This window comes from Carcharhinus amblyrhynchos, chromosome 4, assembly GCF_965287045.1.
Source record: "Carcharhinus amblyrhynchos chromosome 4, sCarAmb.v2.hapA, whole genome shotgun sequence".
In the NCBI taxonomy this organism is placed as follows: Eukaryota; Metazoa; Chordata; class Chondrichthyes; order Carcharhiniformes; family Carcharhinidae; genus Carcharhinus; species Carcharhinus amblyrhynchos.
The window spans coordinates 134,234,208-134,252,925 of NC_137327.1; the positions used below are offsets into that span (position 1 = coordinate 134,234,208).

Sequence of the window (18,718 nt, forward strand, 5' to 3'; positions counted from 1 at the left end):
CAGAGCGGCAGGTACATTGGAACATCAAATGAAGCTTCTCTCCCAGTGGCACACCATCTTGATTTGGAAGTATATTGCTAGGTCAAAATCCTGAAACTTACTCCCTAACAGCAGTGTGGGTGTACCTACACTTGAAGGAATTAGCAGATCCCAACATCTTCTCACGATGTGCAGATGCCAGTGTTGGACTGGGGTGGACACAATTAGAAGTCTCACATCACCAGATTAAAATCCAGCAGGTTTATTTGGTATCAACTCACCTGATGAAGGAACAGTGCTCCGAAAGCTCGTGATATCAAATAAACCTGTCGGACTTTAACCTGGTGTTGAGACACTTCTTACTGGTGTCAACTTCTCATGGTCAAGGAGTGATGGAAGTTAAATGCTGGATTTGCCAGCCTCACTCACATTCCAATGAATTTAAAAATATTTCCAAAATGTACAGTGGCCTTCATGCAAGTTGTTTCATTAAATTGTGGCTTCTTATGACAATAGCAGTGTCCCAGTAACCAGCCACGTAACTGATGCAAGATGACACTCAGACTGAAGCAATAACCCAGACATCTTGATTTCTCTAATCTTGCAATGAGCTTAGCGCAACTATTTAAACAGAAATACATAATCATAAAAATACCCACCAATAAACAGTCAGACAGTTCCCAATTTCAGCTTCTATATAAGCAGATCCATGACCTGAATCATGTTTAAAATTGATTTGAGAACAATCTCATTCATGCCCCTTAATTGGTAAGTGAATGCCAAGATTAAACGGTCAATATTCTGGAACATGAATTAACACAAGACATTAAAAACATCAACAGGTAAAAGTGCTTCAGTGAATTCATGGATATTTGGTGATCTAAAATAAATCCAAACACCATCAAAATAAGATTCCACAAAAACAGGAAAGAAAAGGAATAAGCCTCAGACAAACAGTGCCAGTTGTTTTTTCTCGTGCAATATTTTATTAACATTTATGGATAACCCAACTCTTCAAAATGGTCAATGTCAAAAGATAATGTCTATTTGTAATTGATGTTTATTCTCCCAGAAAAGCTAAATGACAACTGGGTAATTGAACTTGTATTTTTCAATGAAAACTCAGTTACTAATTTACAAAAATTGGTACAACAGATTACATAAATAAACTAAATCACTTTAAACAAGCCCTGTACAGTAAACCAAAGTACATGCCCTTTGGTAGGACTCCTGCAGCTGAAGGAAGAACTCTCCTTGGACTTCTTAAAGCACTCATCTCCTAATTTGCTTTGAATCTTTATTTTACAGTTCGCCTTATGCAGGATCGATCACAGTCTGTGGGATTCCTATTTTGTGTCATAGCATCATTCGTTTTTAATATTTGCTCTGTGGAGCTAAACTATTTCAGTAATGCAAGTGCACATTACAATATTGGCATTTAAAATTTATACAAGATGCCATTAATATCTGGTCATTTTTGTACAAAAATGAGTCTTCCATATATGTCAGGATAGGCAACACTCTAAAGGACATTACTTTCCATTATCCTGTGCATATATATATATCTAAGACAAGAAACAGCCATTCTCCCTCAAAAAAAAAAGCCCTATGATTCTTCAATTCAGTTACATCAGTTATAATACAACTGTAACATTTTAATTTCATGGTTAAAAAACTGCAATTTCCAGTGTGTTTTATTACACTGCAGCATCCTTACCCTCTACAACTTATAAATGCAACATTTTTTAATTGACTGAACACTAGAGCTTATATTCCATGCAGACAGAGTCTGCAAGTACCTACCCCAGAAGTCACCAATATTCCGTCAGGATTTCAGAGTAGTCCACTACACAGCCTGCCTACAGACGTATTGCTGTAGGGTTGCAACAAAACCAGCTGTGAATTATGTGGCGAGCTGTGAAATCACAGGTCTTTTATTAGGCACAGATTATACAGCACAGTTTTGGAAAGAGGCAGAAATGTGGCCAGCAACTAGCACACCCACACAATTCTGCTGCTGTTCCAATCCACTGTAGAGAAATCAAAAACAGCCAGTTTCCCAAAAGGCAAAAAAAAATGCTTCTTATTCAAGAGCCCACATCATGGGACCGGTGGGTCATCCCCCACTTTAAAAAATATTTCTTAAAAAGCCCAAAAGGTGCAAGGTGGAGAGGCAAGAGTTGATAAAAGGGAGGTACAGAGTAACTCCATAAAAAGATGGAAATAAACTGATGGTAATTGTTTTAAATGGGTGAGATCATAAGTAAGTCCACTGTACAGAATACTTGGCTGCTCCATGTTTCCAATTAGTCCCATAGACTTGATATATGTTGTAGTATAAGGCAATCTGTCCATTAAAGATGTTCAGTAAATTAGAATTTTTTTAATAAGCAGTGACAATTTGCATTGCAAATTTCATCAAGAAAAAGTGGCCAATTTCCCCTTCCCAAGTACACAGACCCTGCAATGAATGGTGAACAAATACTCTGAATTGCTAAAACACATCACTAAGTTGTGCACATAAATCAAAATCATACATCAGAAAAAGGAAATAATTTTGATTAAAAAATTAATTACAAATAATGAAAACCTTGCAAATTCAATACAGCGAACCCAGATGAAGCACAAGCCACGTGATAGAAATCAGGGCAAGGATTGAACTTTTACAAAATGAGTGAAGGAAGCAGCAAAGCATTAAAGTTTAAATTACTTATTTACCATGCTAAGAACAGATCCTTAAAAAAGGTTATGCCAACAGACACAAGATACCAAAATGTCAAAAGCCGTGCCCTAAATACAGTATCGCTATATTTTGTTTCTAAGCATGGTAAAATCATTTTACTTTAAAAACAGTGCAATGGTGCACGCTTGCAAAAGAAAGAATTTAAAAGAAATGTCCAAATCCTCATTGAAGATTAGCAAAAAGAAAATGACCTTTCCTTGCACGAAGTATAGGTCACATAGAAGTATTAGGTATGGCTATTTTGAATTTCCCCACTACATTCTGAAGTACAATTTTATATGGTTCACTGTTTGGTACAGCTAGCTAATTCTACATTACACCAATACTGGAGCACAAACTGATGGAGGCTGTACACTAGCCAACACTTTCAGTGGTGCGAACTAAAACAGCCTGACGGCATATGGGACATGTGGAGTTTTCAGACAGCCAGCGATCGATACAGTGAACATGATACTCGTGAGAGCAGGGAAGCTTGCGCAGCTTGTTTCCTGCAGTGTACTCACTAATGCAGACACTGCAGGTTTTAATTGCATCACTTTCCCCAAAATTTCTTGTGGACAAGTTGTCAATCTGTTCTTTCGTCAGTCCCCTGGGCTGATCGTCCTCATCTTCATCATTTAGCAGGAAGAAATGAGCAAGCCTAAGTATGGGCAAAGTACCACTTTCTTCAAGGCCAAATAATCCTCGAGTTTGCTGACCTTCTCTTCTCCTAGCACCAGTTATGCTATCTGTTTCACTGCCATTTCGCTGTTCCCCTGCCTGTTGCTCGCCCATTCGACCTTCAGCAGCCATGCTTGGGGATTCACTTGTGCTGTTCTGTGATTCGGAAACTTCCTGCGCTTGATTTTGGCCCCTGTTGCTAGATTCAGAATCGCTGTCACTGTCCACAAAGGAACTTAGTTCCCCTCCCATCATTATCCGGCGTAGTATTGTTTGGAGGGCAACTGAGGCAGCCTCCCCAAGACCGGAATCAGAAATCCTACGAAAAGGAATCCGAATGGTGCTAACGTAAGTTCGCACCCCTGCTCGCTCAGAACGAGAGAATGTGCGCCTGAGCCCACCTCGCTCACTTTCGTATACAACCGTGTTGTCAGATGTTTGGGATCGTGACCGGGTCCTGTTCGCTATACTATCTCTATCTGCATTTTCACCAGGTCTCACCCTTCTCACTTGCAGATCTAACATAATGGTAGGCGGCCGCCGGCCAGCCACAGAGGCATCGCTGACGACAGCTTCTGAAGAATCAGCAGTTTCCTGGGAAGGCTCTCTCGGCTCAGCTGGCTCAGGTGCAGAAACAAGATTAGTTACTTCAGCCTGTACCTCATCTCCAGCCCGATTCTGCCTGGACACCACATGCTGTCTAGTTCTGGAACTTCCTTCTGTTCCACTTTCTGAAATGGATCTATCAGGCCTCTGGGAAGACCCTTGACGTCGTGATCTGCTCGTCCCCTCACCAACGCGATGCAAAGGTGACCGACTTCGATTGCTTCTTGTTCTAGAAGACCTTCGGCGTTCTGGGCTTCTACTTCGACCACCTCTTGGGCGACCTTGATGGGCTTGAGTTTCAAGCTCTCGTCTCAAAAGTTCATATCTGTTTTCATAGGACAATTCCCCGCTTGGTCCTCTATTTCGCCTTGTTGCAGTGGATTCGGATCTCTCAGGCTCACTCTGGGCATTTTCCACTGCTACAGCCATCGGTGGGGCTGTTACAGCATGTGGTGGTTGTGCAGCTGTTGGCGGGGATGCATTTATATTTCCGGATGGCACTGGTGTCACTGCTTCCTCTGCCGCTGGCACCGTTACTGCCACGTTTGAAGTGTCCATGGGTTGCTCGCTTTCCATCTCAGCACTTTGATCAATTCTACTCCGACTGACGTTGATCTCCAAGCTGAATCTAAAATCACCACTTGTTGGGTTTGTACGACTGACTGCTCTCCATGACCGGTTCCCACTTTGTCCACTTCGTGTCGTGTTCCCGGTTTGTCTAAAAGCATTCAACCACTCCAGCAGAGAATCTCCACTTGATCCTTCTTCTGAACCTTCAGCACCTACGGGATTAAACAAAAGAATCCATCAGCAACTAAAAGATTATAGCACATCTATCTTGTAGGACCCTTTTGATTCTTTGAATGATATGAATCCTCCACACTGCTGGAATAAAATCTAGTTTGATTGTTTATAGCGTTGTAGAAAGAGAGGCAATTTAATTCATTACATTTGAATAAACTCAGTGAAACAATTCTTCAACGACGCATGCACACACACGTATCTTATATTCACTGAATCACAAAATCACTACAGTATAGAAGGAAGCCATCACGTCCTCGAGTTACAGAGTCCCTGCCCAATGCAAGTGTTTTCCCTCCTAACTTATCAAAAACTCCCCATTCTGAAATGCCTGTTCAAGGGAAACCTTGTGTTGAGTACATGTAAATGACAGAATGCTGTGGTTGGCTAAAGTTAATCTTAAACTGATTCAAATCCAGAAACCTATGCCTCTGCAGGACCTGGGATGGCTGGGGTTAGAGAATAGAAATAATGGTGCAGACAGCCTTGCAGAGGAACAGAAATACTAGTTACACAAACAGATATCAAATCAAGACATTACTTGAGCTCAAACCTGCTTTATGAACACGAATTTGAACCTGATTGAGAAATGACCAGAAAGGTGCCATCAACACTTGGCCTTTGAGTTCTTCTCTGTAGGGTTATCAGATAACGGACCGTGTACAAACATCTATTTGGCCATCGGCTATTTGTTAGCTATTTGTCTTGGGACTTCACATTACAGGGCACTTTAGGAAATGCTTGGAGACAACGTAACTTGGACATTGAGCAGGTTATAATAATAATCCTTCCCTCAGGCACGACAACATTGAATAGTGCAGCAATTTCTTGATCTAAAAAAACTTCAGAAGCAACTTTTGATAGTAACTTCAAACTAGTGCAAGTACTTTCTTAGTTAGAACATAAAGCAGACTACTTCTAACCTATCTCCTTTATTTCACTAAATCTACCACTATAAAAGACAAAATACCGTGGATGCTAGAAAGCACATAAAAGCAGAAAATGCTGGAAATGCTCAGCAGGTCAGGCAGCATCCTGAAAGAGAAGCAGTTACTATTTCAGACTTGTGAACCTTCAAGAACTGGTAAAATTGAATGTAATGAACTGGTCACAAACAGTGATGTGGGTGGCCAAGTCGTGGGGGAGGGAGGGAAAAGAGGAAAGAACACATGGAAAGATATGTAAGGATGAAAGGTAGGAGAGATTAAATGGCAAGAGAGTTGAGAATGCAAGACAAAATGGGATAAGTAGAGAAACCGGAAGGGTTGTCAATGGCAACAGCTCTGTGAAAAGGTGGAAGTGACGATGATCCAAAATTGCTGAATTTAATGCACAGTCCAGGATACTACGAGGCAGCACAGTGGCTAGCACTGCTGCCTCACATCACCAGGGGCCCAGGTTCAAATCCAGCCTTGGGTGACTGTGTGGATTTTGCATCTTTTCCCCGTGTCTGCGCGACTTTCCTCCAGGTGCTCTGGTTTCCTCCCACAGTCCAAAGATGGGCAGGTGAGGTTGACTGGTTGTGGTAAATTGCCCTTTAGTGTCAGGGAGTATTAGGAGGGTAAATACGTGGGGTTACAGGGGTAGGGTTGGGGAAAGGGATTATTATTGGTGCAGGCTGAATGGTCTCCTTCTGCACTGTAGGGATTCTACGATGTGATCCCAAGCAAAAGATGAGGTGTTGTTCAAGCTCCCACTGAGCTTCAAAGCAGCAGTGCAGGAGGCCAAGGACAGTGAGCGTGTGGAGAATTAAAATAACAAATGACTGGATGCTCAGGATCACACCTGTAAACTGAATGCAGGTAAACAGCAAAATAATTAGCCGATGTAGGAGAGCACACAGTGAGCTATGGATACAGAACAGTAGACTGACAGTAGTACAAGTAAATCGCTGTTTGATCGGGAAAGAACGTTTGTTGTAGCCTTGGAGATTGGGAAGAGAGAAGGTGAAATGTACTTGTTGCATCTCCTGTGCTGTGGAGGTTACTGAAGAATGGACCAGGAAGCTGGGGTAGTGTACTCTTTGGTAATGCTGAAAGGAGGGGCAAGGAGTTTAAGGTTTATTAGAGTCACAAGTAGACTTACATTAATACTGTAATGAAGTTACTGTGACAATCACCTTGTCACCAAACTCTGGCACCCATTCGGATATACTGAGGGAGAATTTAGCGTGGCCAGTGCACCAAACCAGCACATCTTTTGGACTGTGGGAAGAAACCCACACAGATGTAGAGAGAACGTGCAAACTCCATACAGACAGCGTGGAGCCGGGGTATTAGGAGGGTAAATAACTGGGGTTACAGGTATAGGGAGCCGGGAATCGAACCTGGGTCCCTGACGCTGTGAGGCAGCAGTGCTAACCACTGTGCCCTTGTTGGATTGACCTTGTCTACTCCATCAGTCATCACATTCAACAGATCATTCTCTGCCATCTTCAATGTAATGCCACCAACAGGTATATCTGTCCCTCCCAGGATTTCAGTCAGCAGATGCTGGGAACGATTCCGTTGTTGCCATTTCCATCTTTAGGCCCATCCTTTGTTTCACTTGTCCCATTAACATGCTTTTCTGGAGTGCACAATTATCCCTCATCATATAAATCACTCTTCTTTCCACCCTATTCCAGACCTTGCCTTTCATTTTTTCCTACATTTCCTGGCTCTGTACATATTCAAAATCTTTTCCCATCTCGAACAGTTGAGGTCACAGGTCCGAAATGTAAACTTCTTACTCTTCTATGGGATGTGAATGTCAGTGGTAGAGCCAGCATTTATAGCTCATTCCTAATGGCCCTTTAGAAGATGGAAGTGAGATACCTCCTTCAAACATTGCAATCTAACTGCTGTAGGCACATTCTCAGCACCATGAGAAATGCAGCTCCAGGATCTTGACACAGTGACAGTGAAGCAATCACAATACAATTCCAAAACATGGTGTGTAACTTGGAGAGGAACTTGCAGGTGGTGGGTTCCCATGCATCTGCTTCACTTGTCCTTTTAGGTGGTAGTAGCCGTGGGTTTTGAAAATGGTGCCAAAGGAACCTTTGTAATTTGCTATAGTGCATCTTGCATACAGAATACACTACTGCCACTGTGTTGATGCTGGAGGGAGTGAATATTTAACGTGGTGATTGGGGTGCCAATCAAGCAGGCTGTTTTATTTTGTATTACATCAGGCTTGTTGAACCACACTTATCGAAACAAGTGGAGAGTATTAAATCATACTCCTGACTTGTGCCTTGTAGATAGCAGTCAGACTTTGTGAGTCAGGAAATGACTCAATGAAAACCAAATCTCTGACCTGCTCTTAGTCATAGAGGTTTACAACATGAAAGAAGGCCCTTCAGCCCAACTTGTCCATGCCACCCTTTTTTTTAAACCATTAAGCTAGTCCCAATTGCCCGCCTTTGGAACATATCCATCCGTATCCATCTTACCCACGTAACTATCTAAATGCTTTTTAAAAGTCAAAATTGTACCCACCTCTACTACTACTCTCTATTGTAGGGCTGAAGGGCCTGTTTTCTGTGCTGTGCTGTACTACCTCTGGCAGTTCATTCTAAACACTCATCACTCTCTGGACCATTTTGTATCCCCCTCCTCTCACCTTAAACCTGTGCCCCCTAGTTTAAAATTTCCCTACCTTTGGAAAAAGATGTTGACTATCTAGCTGATCTGTGCCCCTCATTATTTCATAGGCCTCTATAAGATCACCCCTCAGCCTCCTACACTCCAAAGAAAAAAGTCCCAGTCTATCTAGCCTTTCCTTGTGACTCAAGCCATGAAGTTCCAGTAGCATTCTTGTAAATCTTTTCTGATTCTTTCTCGTTTAATTATATCCTTTCTATAATAGGATGATCAGATCTGTACACAATATGCTACACAACTGTAAGCGAGAGAGAATCTAACAATCTCCCCATGATACTCATAGGATTTGGAACTAGAGTAGCAATCCCATTCATAAAAATTATGGGTGATGGGGGGGCATGCTGGCAGTGGTTAGCACTGCTGCCTCACAGCTCCAAGGACCTGGGTTCAACTCCTGGCTTGGGTCACTGCATTGATACAACTAGTCCAATTAAGTTTCTGGTCAATGGCCACCCCAACAAGCTGGCAAAGGGCCCAGAGATGGTAAAGCCATTGAATGTCGAAGGGGGAGACTGTTAGATTGTAATATACTGGACACGGTCATTGCTTGGCATTCGTGGGGCAAATATTACTTGCCGCTTATAAGCCCAAGCCTAAATATTGTCTTGATCTTGCTCCACATAGACATGGATTGCCTCAGTAACTGTGATCACTGATGAAGTAGCTGAAGATGGTTAAGCCAAGGGCACTACCTGAGGAACTGCTGCAGCAAAGTGCTGGTGCTCAGATATTTCAAATACAACCATCTTCCTTTGTGCTAAATTATGACTCCAACCAGTAGAGATGTTTCCCATTGAGTTTGCCAAGGCTCCTTGATGTCATAGTCCGTCAATTGCTGCCTTGATGTTGAGTTACTCAGACCTCACATCAGGAGTTCACTATCCATGTTTACACCCAGGCTGCAACGAGGTTACAAGCTGAGTCATCCAACAGAACCCAAATTAAGTGTCAGTGAGCAGGATACTAAATGCAAGTTCAGCTTGGTGTAAACGAATGATGATATCTTCCATCAGTTTGCTGATGAGGCAGCAATTGGTCAGATTAGACATGTCTTGCTTTCCGTCCATGGGACATGCCTAAGCAATTTCCCATAGGGTCAGGCAAATACCACTGTTGTAGCTATGCAACAGCTTGGCTAGGAGTGTGGTTAGTTCTGGAGCACAAGCTTCAGTAATGTTGCCAGGATGTTGTCAGGGCTTAAGCTTTTGCTATATCCAGTACCTTTATATCCTGCTATTTCTTGATACTACTCGGGAGTAAATCAAATTGGCTGAAAATGAACATCAGTAATGCTGAGAATCTTGCAAGGATGACAAAATGGATAATCCACTTGGCATTTCTTGTTGAAGATGGCTGCAAATGCTTTAGCTTTGCACAGATGTGCTGAAATTGAGGATACTTGTGGAATCTCCTCCTCTGGTTAGTTGTTTAAACATTCACACCATTCATGAGTGATGTGACAGGACTGCAGAACTTAGATATAATCCATTGTTTGTGGGGTCACTTACCTGTCTAACACATGCTGCTTCTGCTTTTTGACATTCATGTAGTCCAGTGTTGTAGCTTCAGCAAGTTAAGTTCTGCACAGGTGCTGCCAAACCTGAAATATTTCTAGCATTTTCTATTTGTACAAGTTAATTCACTACAAAGTAGCAAGAAATTTAACCAAGCACAGATGTATTACTTTGCTGCACCCTGACAGGGATTTTGAGGGGCCCGACCCTATTTGCTGATGCTGAAACATTGTCCAGTCATACATATGTTTAATTTACCCAGGAATAAAATCTGGAAGTCTTCCATAGTCAACCTATCAATTTCTGATCATCCTGAATCCTGATTGTTTGATGTGCTTGGTGGACCTTCCTGTTGTGCATCTACTACCAGTCCAATCTCTTAAGATTGGACAGTCCATCCAGACAGGGATGTACCTATTATCAATATCACCAAGCAAGATCAAGAGCAAAGGCTTGGTCAATCCTTACCTGTTGAGAAAGGGACATTCACTGGTTCAGCAATTTAAGTTGATGGAATCTCACAAACAAGGTTTGAGAACCACAACGACAGTGGCCAAATTTTTGCAGACAGCTTTTCATTGAAACCCATTATCTCAATAAAAAGAAAAGCAATTGTGAGTAGCACAAACCAGCCAGCTAGTTCAAAGTAATGCTCTTAAGAACATTAATTGATTATGAACCCAACTCCTGGACCGTATTGATTACCTGCTGCATGGCCATGCCAGCCGGACTCCAAGGTGCTCTGATGAATCTGTCATCCAATGCAGATAACCGTGGGCATCCTTGATGTGTTGTGAGTACAGACAGGCACTTTGCAAAACCTTGGGTGCCAGTGTGGCGCCAAATGGCATGTCCTTAAACCGACAGCTTTGTCTTTTGAAACTGAACCAGTATCTCCAATGACATTCCTAAATAGCGATATAAAATTAGTCATCTTTCACATCCACAGCTGCTAGCCCATCTCCTATTGCCTGAATTATCTCAAGAACTGTAAATTCCTTTAATTTTTCTGAAGAATTAATTTAGAAACCTGAAGTGGAACACTGGGTGCAGTTAACTACCTTCCCATGCTTCTACTTAAATACAAAATATCTGATGTAGAAGCCAGTTTTCTTTCTATGTTTTCCTGCCCACAGTCCTTGAGTATGCTGTTGCCTCCCAAATCTGTCTCCTTCCTGCAATTCCATGTTTGCTGAAACCAATCAAGTTTCTGTTCCTGCCAAGGCATCTGAAATTGCCCTAATCAAAGCCACAAACACAATCCTCTCTGACTTTGGGGCATTTTTCTTCTATCCTCCATGCAGCCTTTACCATATATATCACAACACTGTAATTTGGGAGCTGAAAACACATAAGAACTTCAGAATGGAATATTAGGTTGACAGTGGAGTGGTATTCACAAGGGCAGAGCATAAACCTGTTTTTCCTAACAAATAAGGAACTGATACAAGGCTCTAAACAACTGGATAGTAGCTGAGGAAAGGGACTCAATTACAATGTCAACTAGCACAGTGTTCAGGATGTAAAGTTTACTGATCAGCAGTTTCATAGGAATAGGGCCAAAGGGACAGGATGTGGGTTGAAATAAGAAAACAAGCTCAAAGAAGCCTTCCTAATTTGTCCTTGCGCCTTCAGGTATTTACTACGTTTACCCCCAGGTGTCTCTGCTGCTGCACCCTTTGTAAAATGCAAATGGTTCCAATCGAATGGTCAGGGATGACTGTGTGTGAGAGTGCTTGTTTATTTCAAAAACATACATTGGAACGGACATGAAGGAGTTCAGCTTACATAAATATTTGGTGTCATGTACTGGTTATAAGCTGAAAACAGGGAGGGAACCCAAAATAAATTGAGGCCTTGTCATTGGATAACATTGATGTTGTCAGGGCAGAGAATTCATAAACCAGTGTCCAGGTTCAGAGACATGGTTTAAGAACCAAGAGGCTCTTAAAGAACAGAATATCAATAGATGGGCTATTAGAGATTATCCAGTGCAATTAAAAGGATGCGGAGCAGAGTGTCAATAAGGAACCAAATGATGTTGTTCCCAGAGTACAGTGGGAGTGCACAGTGGGTTCAGGTGTAAACAGAGTGCTTCAGTATAATAGGTAACAGAGTAGCCGTGGAAGTGAAACCCAAGTAAATTAAGGGAGCCAAAAGATGGAGAAAGATAAATCCATACAATCAGCGATGATCCAAGAAACAGTTGCAGGGAACACACACCTGGGTGCATCAGGAAGAGCTTGAGAAGCTAGTTCAGCAAGGGTGACAGAGGAGTTCTGTGTAGAGGAAAGATACATTGTTATGGGAAATGATGGAAGCAAAATGGAAAATTGTCATTAATTTATAGCAGGCATGCTCAAGTTTTTCTGTATATTTGTAAGTTATTTAAGTGCATAATATTGAGAATGTATCTCAAGTTGTGGGCACTTAAATTCATTGGTGTTCCAACAAAGAATTGACCCCCAAATGAATGATTGCTAAGAACAGCCCCCTCCAACACTTTTGACTGACAAAATTCAAAGAAACACAAGCAATTAGAATTGAATGTCAACTAACTTGGTTTTAAGGGCCAAATTATCAGGTCACACAAGCCATATATAATTAATTGCTAGAGATCATAGATTAAGGGATAATTCATCCTTTATCAACATGTACCTCTAATCTAGCAAAACATCCCAAGACAGTTCCTGGAGCATCTCAAAATAAATTTGATATTGAGTCACAAGAAGACATTGAGACAGGTGATCAAAAGCTTGGTCAACCAGGTAGCTTTTAAGAACAGTGTAAAGGAGAGGTTGTTGGGGAAGCAAATCCAGACTTGGCAGCTGATGGTCTACCTACCAGTGATGCAGCTATTAAAATCAGGGATGCTCAAAGGGTAGAACTACAAATGCAGATATTCAAGTGATGTAGGGATGGAGAGATCAAGGGAGGTAATTAAAAATAAGATGAGAGTTTTGAAATTGAAGCATTTCTTAATCAGCAGCTAACAGGTGAATGAACACAAATGGGTGAATGGGACGGAGCACATTAAGTCAAAGAATTCTCAATGACCTCAAATGTACAGAGGCTAGAAAATAGGAGGGCTGCCAGGAGTGTGTTGGAATAGTCAAGTTCAGAACTAACAGAGGCACTGATGAGGGTTTTGGACACAAATGAGCTGAGGCAGGGACAGTTTTGGGCAACATTACGAGGTAGGAATAGACCGTCACATTGTGGCATGGATGTACTCGAAGTGCATATGACACCAAGCTTATGACCAATTTGGTTCAAACTCAGACAGTTGCCACGGATGTAGATTGGTGGTGGGGACCAAAAACCATAGCCTCAGTCTGCTCCATACTTAGGTAGAGGAAACCCCATTAATTCAGTATTGGATGTCAGGCAAAATGTTTAACAGCTTACAGTGGAGGAGTTAAGAGAACTCACAGTGAGATAGGATAGGGCTGGGTGTCATCAGCGTACATGTGGAAACTGAAGCTCTATTACTATGCTATCAAAGGGCAGCATGCTGATGAGAAATACGAAAAGCCCAGGTTGGATCCTTGAGGAGAACCAAAAGTAATGGTAGAAGCAGGTAGAGAACTGCAGGTGATTCTTTCACCACAATTAACTAGATAAGAATAGAAAAAGGCGAGTTCAGTCCCATCGAACTACACGACAGTAGAGAGGTGTTGGGAGTAAATGTGCAGTCAACCATGTCAAAGGCTATAAATAGGGAGGTTAACTTAGTTTTGTTTGGTAAGCAGATTGTCATTTTGATAAGAGCCATTTTAGTACTGTGGCAGGGATGGAAACCTGTTTGGAAGGACCAAACCATGGTGTTCTTGGAAAGATGAGCATGGGTTTGGGTAGAAGACAATACCTTCAAGGATTCCAGAGGGAAAGGGAGTGGATTTGTAGTGAGCAAGGATTGAGAAGTCAAAGTTTGATTGAGGAGAGGTGATGTATACAACAGAGACGGGGTCAGTATCTGAGAAATTAGTTTTAGTCAGGGCATCCCCTCAAACCAGAGGAGGATAGATTTTGTTTTACGTGGTACTTAGATTATCCAGCTGGGTTCATAGCATGAAAAGTTTCTAGTATTGCTGGTATGTCTGACAGGATCAGAGGGGAATTGCATTGCTAAATATAATTTTGCTACCAGGTGTTGATTGCTCCTGACAAAATATCCTAAGTGCCACAGTAAAAGCCAGTGAACCTTCAATATCGTTTGACTAGACTGACATGATACAGTAAGACTGGTGACTTTCAACTAGAAATTATCATCTTTCTTTGAGTACTTCCTGTCAATTTTTTGCTCAATGCCATGGGATAAATGATGCAGTTAGTTGTTCATTGCAGGTAGATTGAGAACATGAGGCAAACAGAAATGTTATCTTTTAGTGACAAGTCTTTTATGTGTTAATCATACAGATCACCGATTTGAGTGAGCTAATGCATTCTACACAGTACTCCAGCCTCTGGCAAACATTACGTTCAGCACTTTTTCAACAATGCTTCGATAATGTCAGTTATAGTGGCAGCATACATACCAATGATAATGGCCTAGTTCAACATCGTCTATGCTAAAATGCCAATTTTGTGCCTCAGTTCCCTCCTTTGTGTTTTTGAAAGAATTACTTGGCCATCTGGAGATTGCCTTATGACCTGATAAAATACTGCTTGTTAACTGGATTTGTAAATGGGCCAACCCCTGCCAAGAAGGACATTTCATTAACATTTGTTCTTAGATTTTGTCAACTGGTCCAGCGAACCAAATTCCTGGGAGAAATCCTGTAAAAGAAATCATGAAGTGGCTGGTTTTGGAAATTCAAAAAAACACTTGTAAGCTCAAACCGAGAAGGATCATTTATGGAGGGACTGGAGGTTTTCTCTCACTTGCAAAAGATGTCACTCAGTCTTGTTAATTGTGAGGAAACAAATAGGCTCAGTGGCTTATGGTGAGACTTTAAAGGATGCAGCAACATTACTTGCAGTGTCATGACTTTCATGTGCTGATGGGACAAAATTTCTCCACATCAGTCCAGCCAGGAATTAGTTATATGGAATGTGCAGGATGCTCCACTGAAGCACCAGTAGAAATGTGATGGCCATTTCAAAAGTCATCTAAATGGTAAAGTTTCACTATCCCTGCTGGATATTGCATAAATTTGGACAGCAAACCAGAGACAGAATTAGCCTCAACTCTTACACTCTCAAAGGACAGAAGTCTACTTAGAGGAAAAACGAATACTGGTCTGAAAAATATCCTGACCACAAATTCAATCAATGATTTCAGGAGAGAGAAAAACTGTCAAGATAGTTATTTGTCCCAAATTCTGCTTCAAAGTAAGGGGGTGAGAGCTACAGGGAAAGAACATTTTGGTTGGGCCCGTCCTGGGCAAGAGAGCCATAGGATACAACAGCAAATATTACCAATCAGGAAGCTTAAACAATATTGCTAACATTTTTATTCTATACTCTGATGAACATTTTCTGACCTCAAAGGCAGAGAAAAGTGGAAAATTGCCAAAACGTCTAATATAATTACATTTCAATGCTAATGACCATATTTCTGTATCTCACTGTTACAAGTGGGGGCCTTATCATTTAAGGCTCACCTCTGTTATCACCAGAACCTTCACTCCTCCGAACATCAGGGTTGTTCTGAATGACACCGTCCTTCACCTGCTGTAGACGCCTGATAAGTTCGTCTTCCGTAATTTCCCCTTCAAAATACAATGAGGACAGGTGAACACTGCCATTAATTACAACAAACATTCTGGTAACCATCTATTAACACAGGAATCACAGTCACAAGAGGGGTGAGCGCCTTTTTACACTATAACTGGGGATTGTTCTGAATGTCAAGTTTTTCCCTCCTGAAGGTACTGACTCTTACAGGGCTACAATGCTATAGGAACCAACACCCAAACCTTCAAAAACCCAACCTACCAGTGCCTCTTAACTAACCCTTCATGTGACCCCCTTCAACTAAGGTAAGTACTGCAGACAAACCTGACATCCACACATGGACACACGTATATATACACAGTCACATACACTTTTACCAACACGGGGACCTGGACAGCAAGCCGGAAGGGCAATTTTCACTGATTTCCTCTTTCCAGCCAGGAGTAACCAAGGCAATTGCAGCAGTTCAGTTTCTTCTTCAACTAAGATTGGTTAATTTGGTGCAGACTGAGAATTAATAATGGCAAGCTCAGGCTTGTACGGTTCTGCATTGAGCTAGGCACTGATTTTAACCACCAAGCCTTTGTGACGTACAGACAATTTTCAAACAAACAATGGCAAACTTTTAGGGGAGTGAGAAGCTATATCTATGAAGGAAGCTATATCTGTAATCTTTGCATTATTGTAACTTTCCAGAAAACCTGCAGCATTCTACATCCTTGAATGAGTCAGGATCACATAAGCGGCCCGAGGCCGTCATAGAGATCACAAAGCGTTTGCTCCTTGATATCAGCGGTGATAGCAGCAAATCTACTTCCCAATCTACTTTAACAGGGCTACTACTGATCTGATGAATAGCAAAGATTTTCATGTGTAGACTGCGATGTCTTGCATAATATATAGCTGGCTAAATGAGCTAGCTTTGCTTATTTTCAAGTCTAAGTTTATAATGTGTATGCCATCTGCAGTGACGTTTTCCAAATACAATCATCAGCTTTGAAACCAATTAATCTCTCTTCCTATTAAGGACACAACTAATGCATCCCAATTAAAGTAAATTAAGCACATAGTCTCTGGAATAACATTTTCCATCATTTATAGCTTTCTCACTCCCCTAAAATTTCGCCATTGCTTGCTTGAAAATTTTTAAAAATCTGTCACAAAGGCTTAGTGGTTAAGATCAGTGCCTACAAAATGCAGAACCACACAGGCCTGAGCTTGCCAGTTTTAATTCTCAACCTGCACCAAATTAACAATCTCAGTTGAGGAAGAAATTGAACTGCTGAAATTGCCTTGGGTACTCCTGATTGGAAAGCTTCAAAAAGCTTTGTGCATGAATCTCTTCATTCTATTGATTAAGGATCATCTCTACAGAGTGGATGATTGGTTTTAATTTCAAAGTCACTCTGCAGAAATTAATAGACTGAGAGCCGGGCATCATTCTAAATTTCTATTTGCTTACTCTTCTAAGAGCAAGTTATGAAAGCAAAGCATTTTATTTCAGCGAATCATCCCATATTGAGTAGATTTTGGGAGAGTGCTGAGTTGTGTACTGATTCTAGGAGAGACCTAAACACATCGGTGAGCCCAGCTGCAAAGCGATTATGAAACGATTCCCTGATCTCTCAGTGCACTGGAAGATCCCCCACAGAAACCAGAATCCCACCCCCTCCCATCACTGACTGCATGTTTCCTCACACGCCCCTCCCCAGCACAGATCACTGGGACCCTCCCAATGGCTCCTTCACTGCCTTCAACATACCCCACCTTTCATACCACAACCCCCTTTTCATGACCTTCCCCCTCAGGCCGCACCCACTTGACACTGACAGTGTGACAGGTGGGCACTTTCCAGGCATGCCCCTGGTCACCCAGGGGCTTCAACTGCATCCAGTAGGGCAGCACAATGGCACAGTGGTTAGCACTGCTGCCTTACAGTTCCAGCAACCTGGGTTCAATTCCCAGCTTGGGTCACTGTCTGTGTGGAGTTTGCACATTCTCCCCGTGTCTGCGTGGGTTTCCTCCGAGTGCCCCAGTTTCCTCCCACAGTCCAAAGACATGCAGTTTAAGTGCATTCACCTTCAGTGTACTTGAACCGGCACCAGAGTATGGCAACTAGGGGATTTTCACAGTAATTTCAGTGTGAATGCAAGCCTACTTGTGATGAATAAATAAACTTTAAAACCCCAACACGGCCATCACATCTGGTCTCCACACCACACTCGATCCCGGGAGCTGGGAGAATCCAGTGAACAGACTAAGCATATTTAAATGCTACCTTCATTATGTTAATCAGCCTCGCACCATTTCTGGGTGAAAACCGGTTTGCGCCAGTAGTAAAGAATTGGCTTGATTGCAAGCTTTTTGGCACTGGGCGCAAAACCCTATTTTAGGCCTGCATGCGATTTTCTGGGATTGGCGCAATCTGCACTTGGCACAGCAAGGCATGAAAATGGCTCCACATTAGATCTCATACTGATTCTTAGCTTCTGTATCCTTGTTGCAGAATCACTGACCAAATGATCGTTTACCACTTACCCTCTTAATCCTTACAAAGTTTAAATAATTCTTTTAGACAGCACTTTAAATACTCATGCTCCAATGAGTCTAATCCCAGTTTTTCCAAATCTATGTAAACTGCAAACTCTAGAAAATGGATTTCCACTGTGAAAACAAGTATCATTCCTATGGCAAATGATGTTAGACAGCTAACATTATGTTTTATTTTTTCTTTTGCGGGGTGTTGACTTCCCTGGCAAGATGAGTATTTGTTGCCCATCCTTATTTGCCCTTGAACTGAGTGGCTTGAGACCATTTGAGAGTCACCCACGTTGCAGTGGGTCTGCATTTACATGCAGGCCACACTGGGTAAGGACACCAGATTTTCTTCCCGAAAAGATGCTAGTGAACTAGGCGAGTTTTTTCATCAAAGATAGTTTCATTAATTGGATTTATTAACTGAACTTAAATTCTGCCATATAGGTTTTGAGCTCACTTCCTGCTTCTGGATTGCTAGTTCACTGACATTACTGCTATGCCAGCATCTCCACATGTAGATCGAGTCACAATACACTTTTCAAAGAAATTAA

At 41.9% G+C, this 18,718-nt stretch overlaps 1 protein-coding gene across 1 annotated transcript in view; it reads right to left on the reverse strand.

Annotated features, from left to right (window-relative positions):
- Positions 1-942: 942 nt before the first annotated feature.
- rlim (ring finger protein, LIM domain interacting) overlaps positions 943-18,718 on the reverse strand; it is a 45,371-nt gene continuing 27,595 nt past the window's right edge. The window contains exons 3-4 of the mRNA XM_080187914.1: positions 15,557-15,664; positions 943-4,770 (exon numbers count right to left, since the gene is read on the reverse strand). Coding sequence (XP_080044040.1) covers positions 3,077-4,770; positions 15,557-15,664 — 1,802 coding nt within the window. The 3' untranslated portion in view covers positions 943-3,076. The remainder of the gene's footprint in view (positions 4,771-15,556; positions 15,665-18,718) is intronic.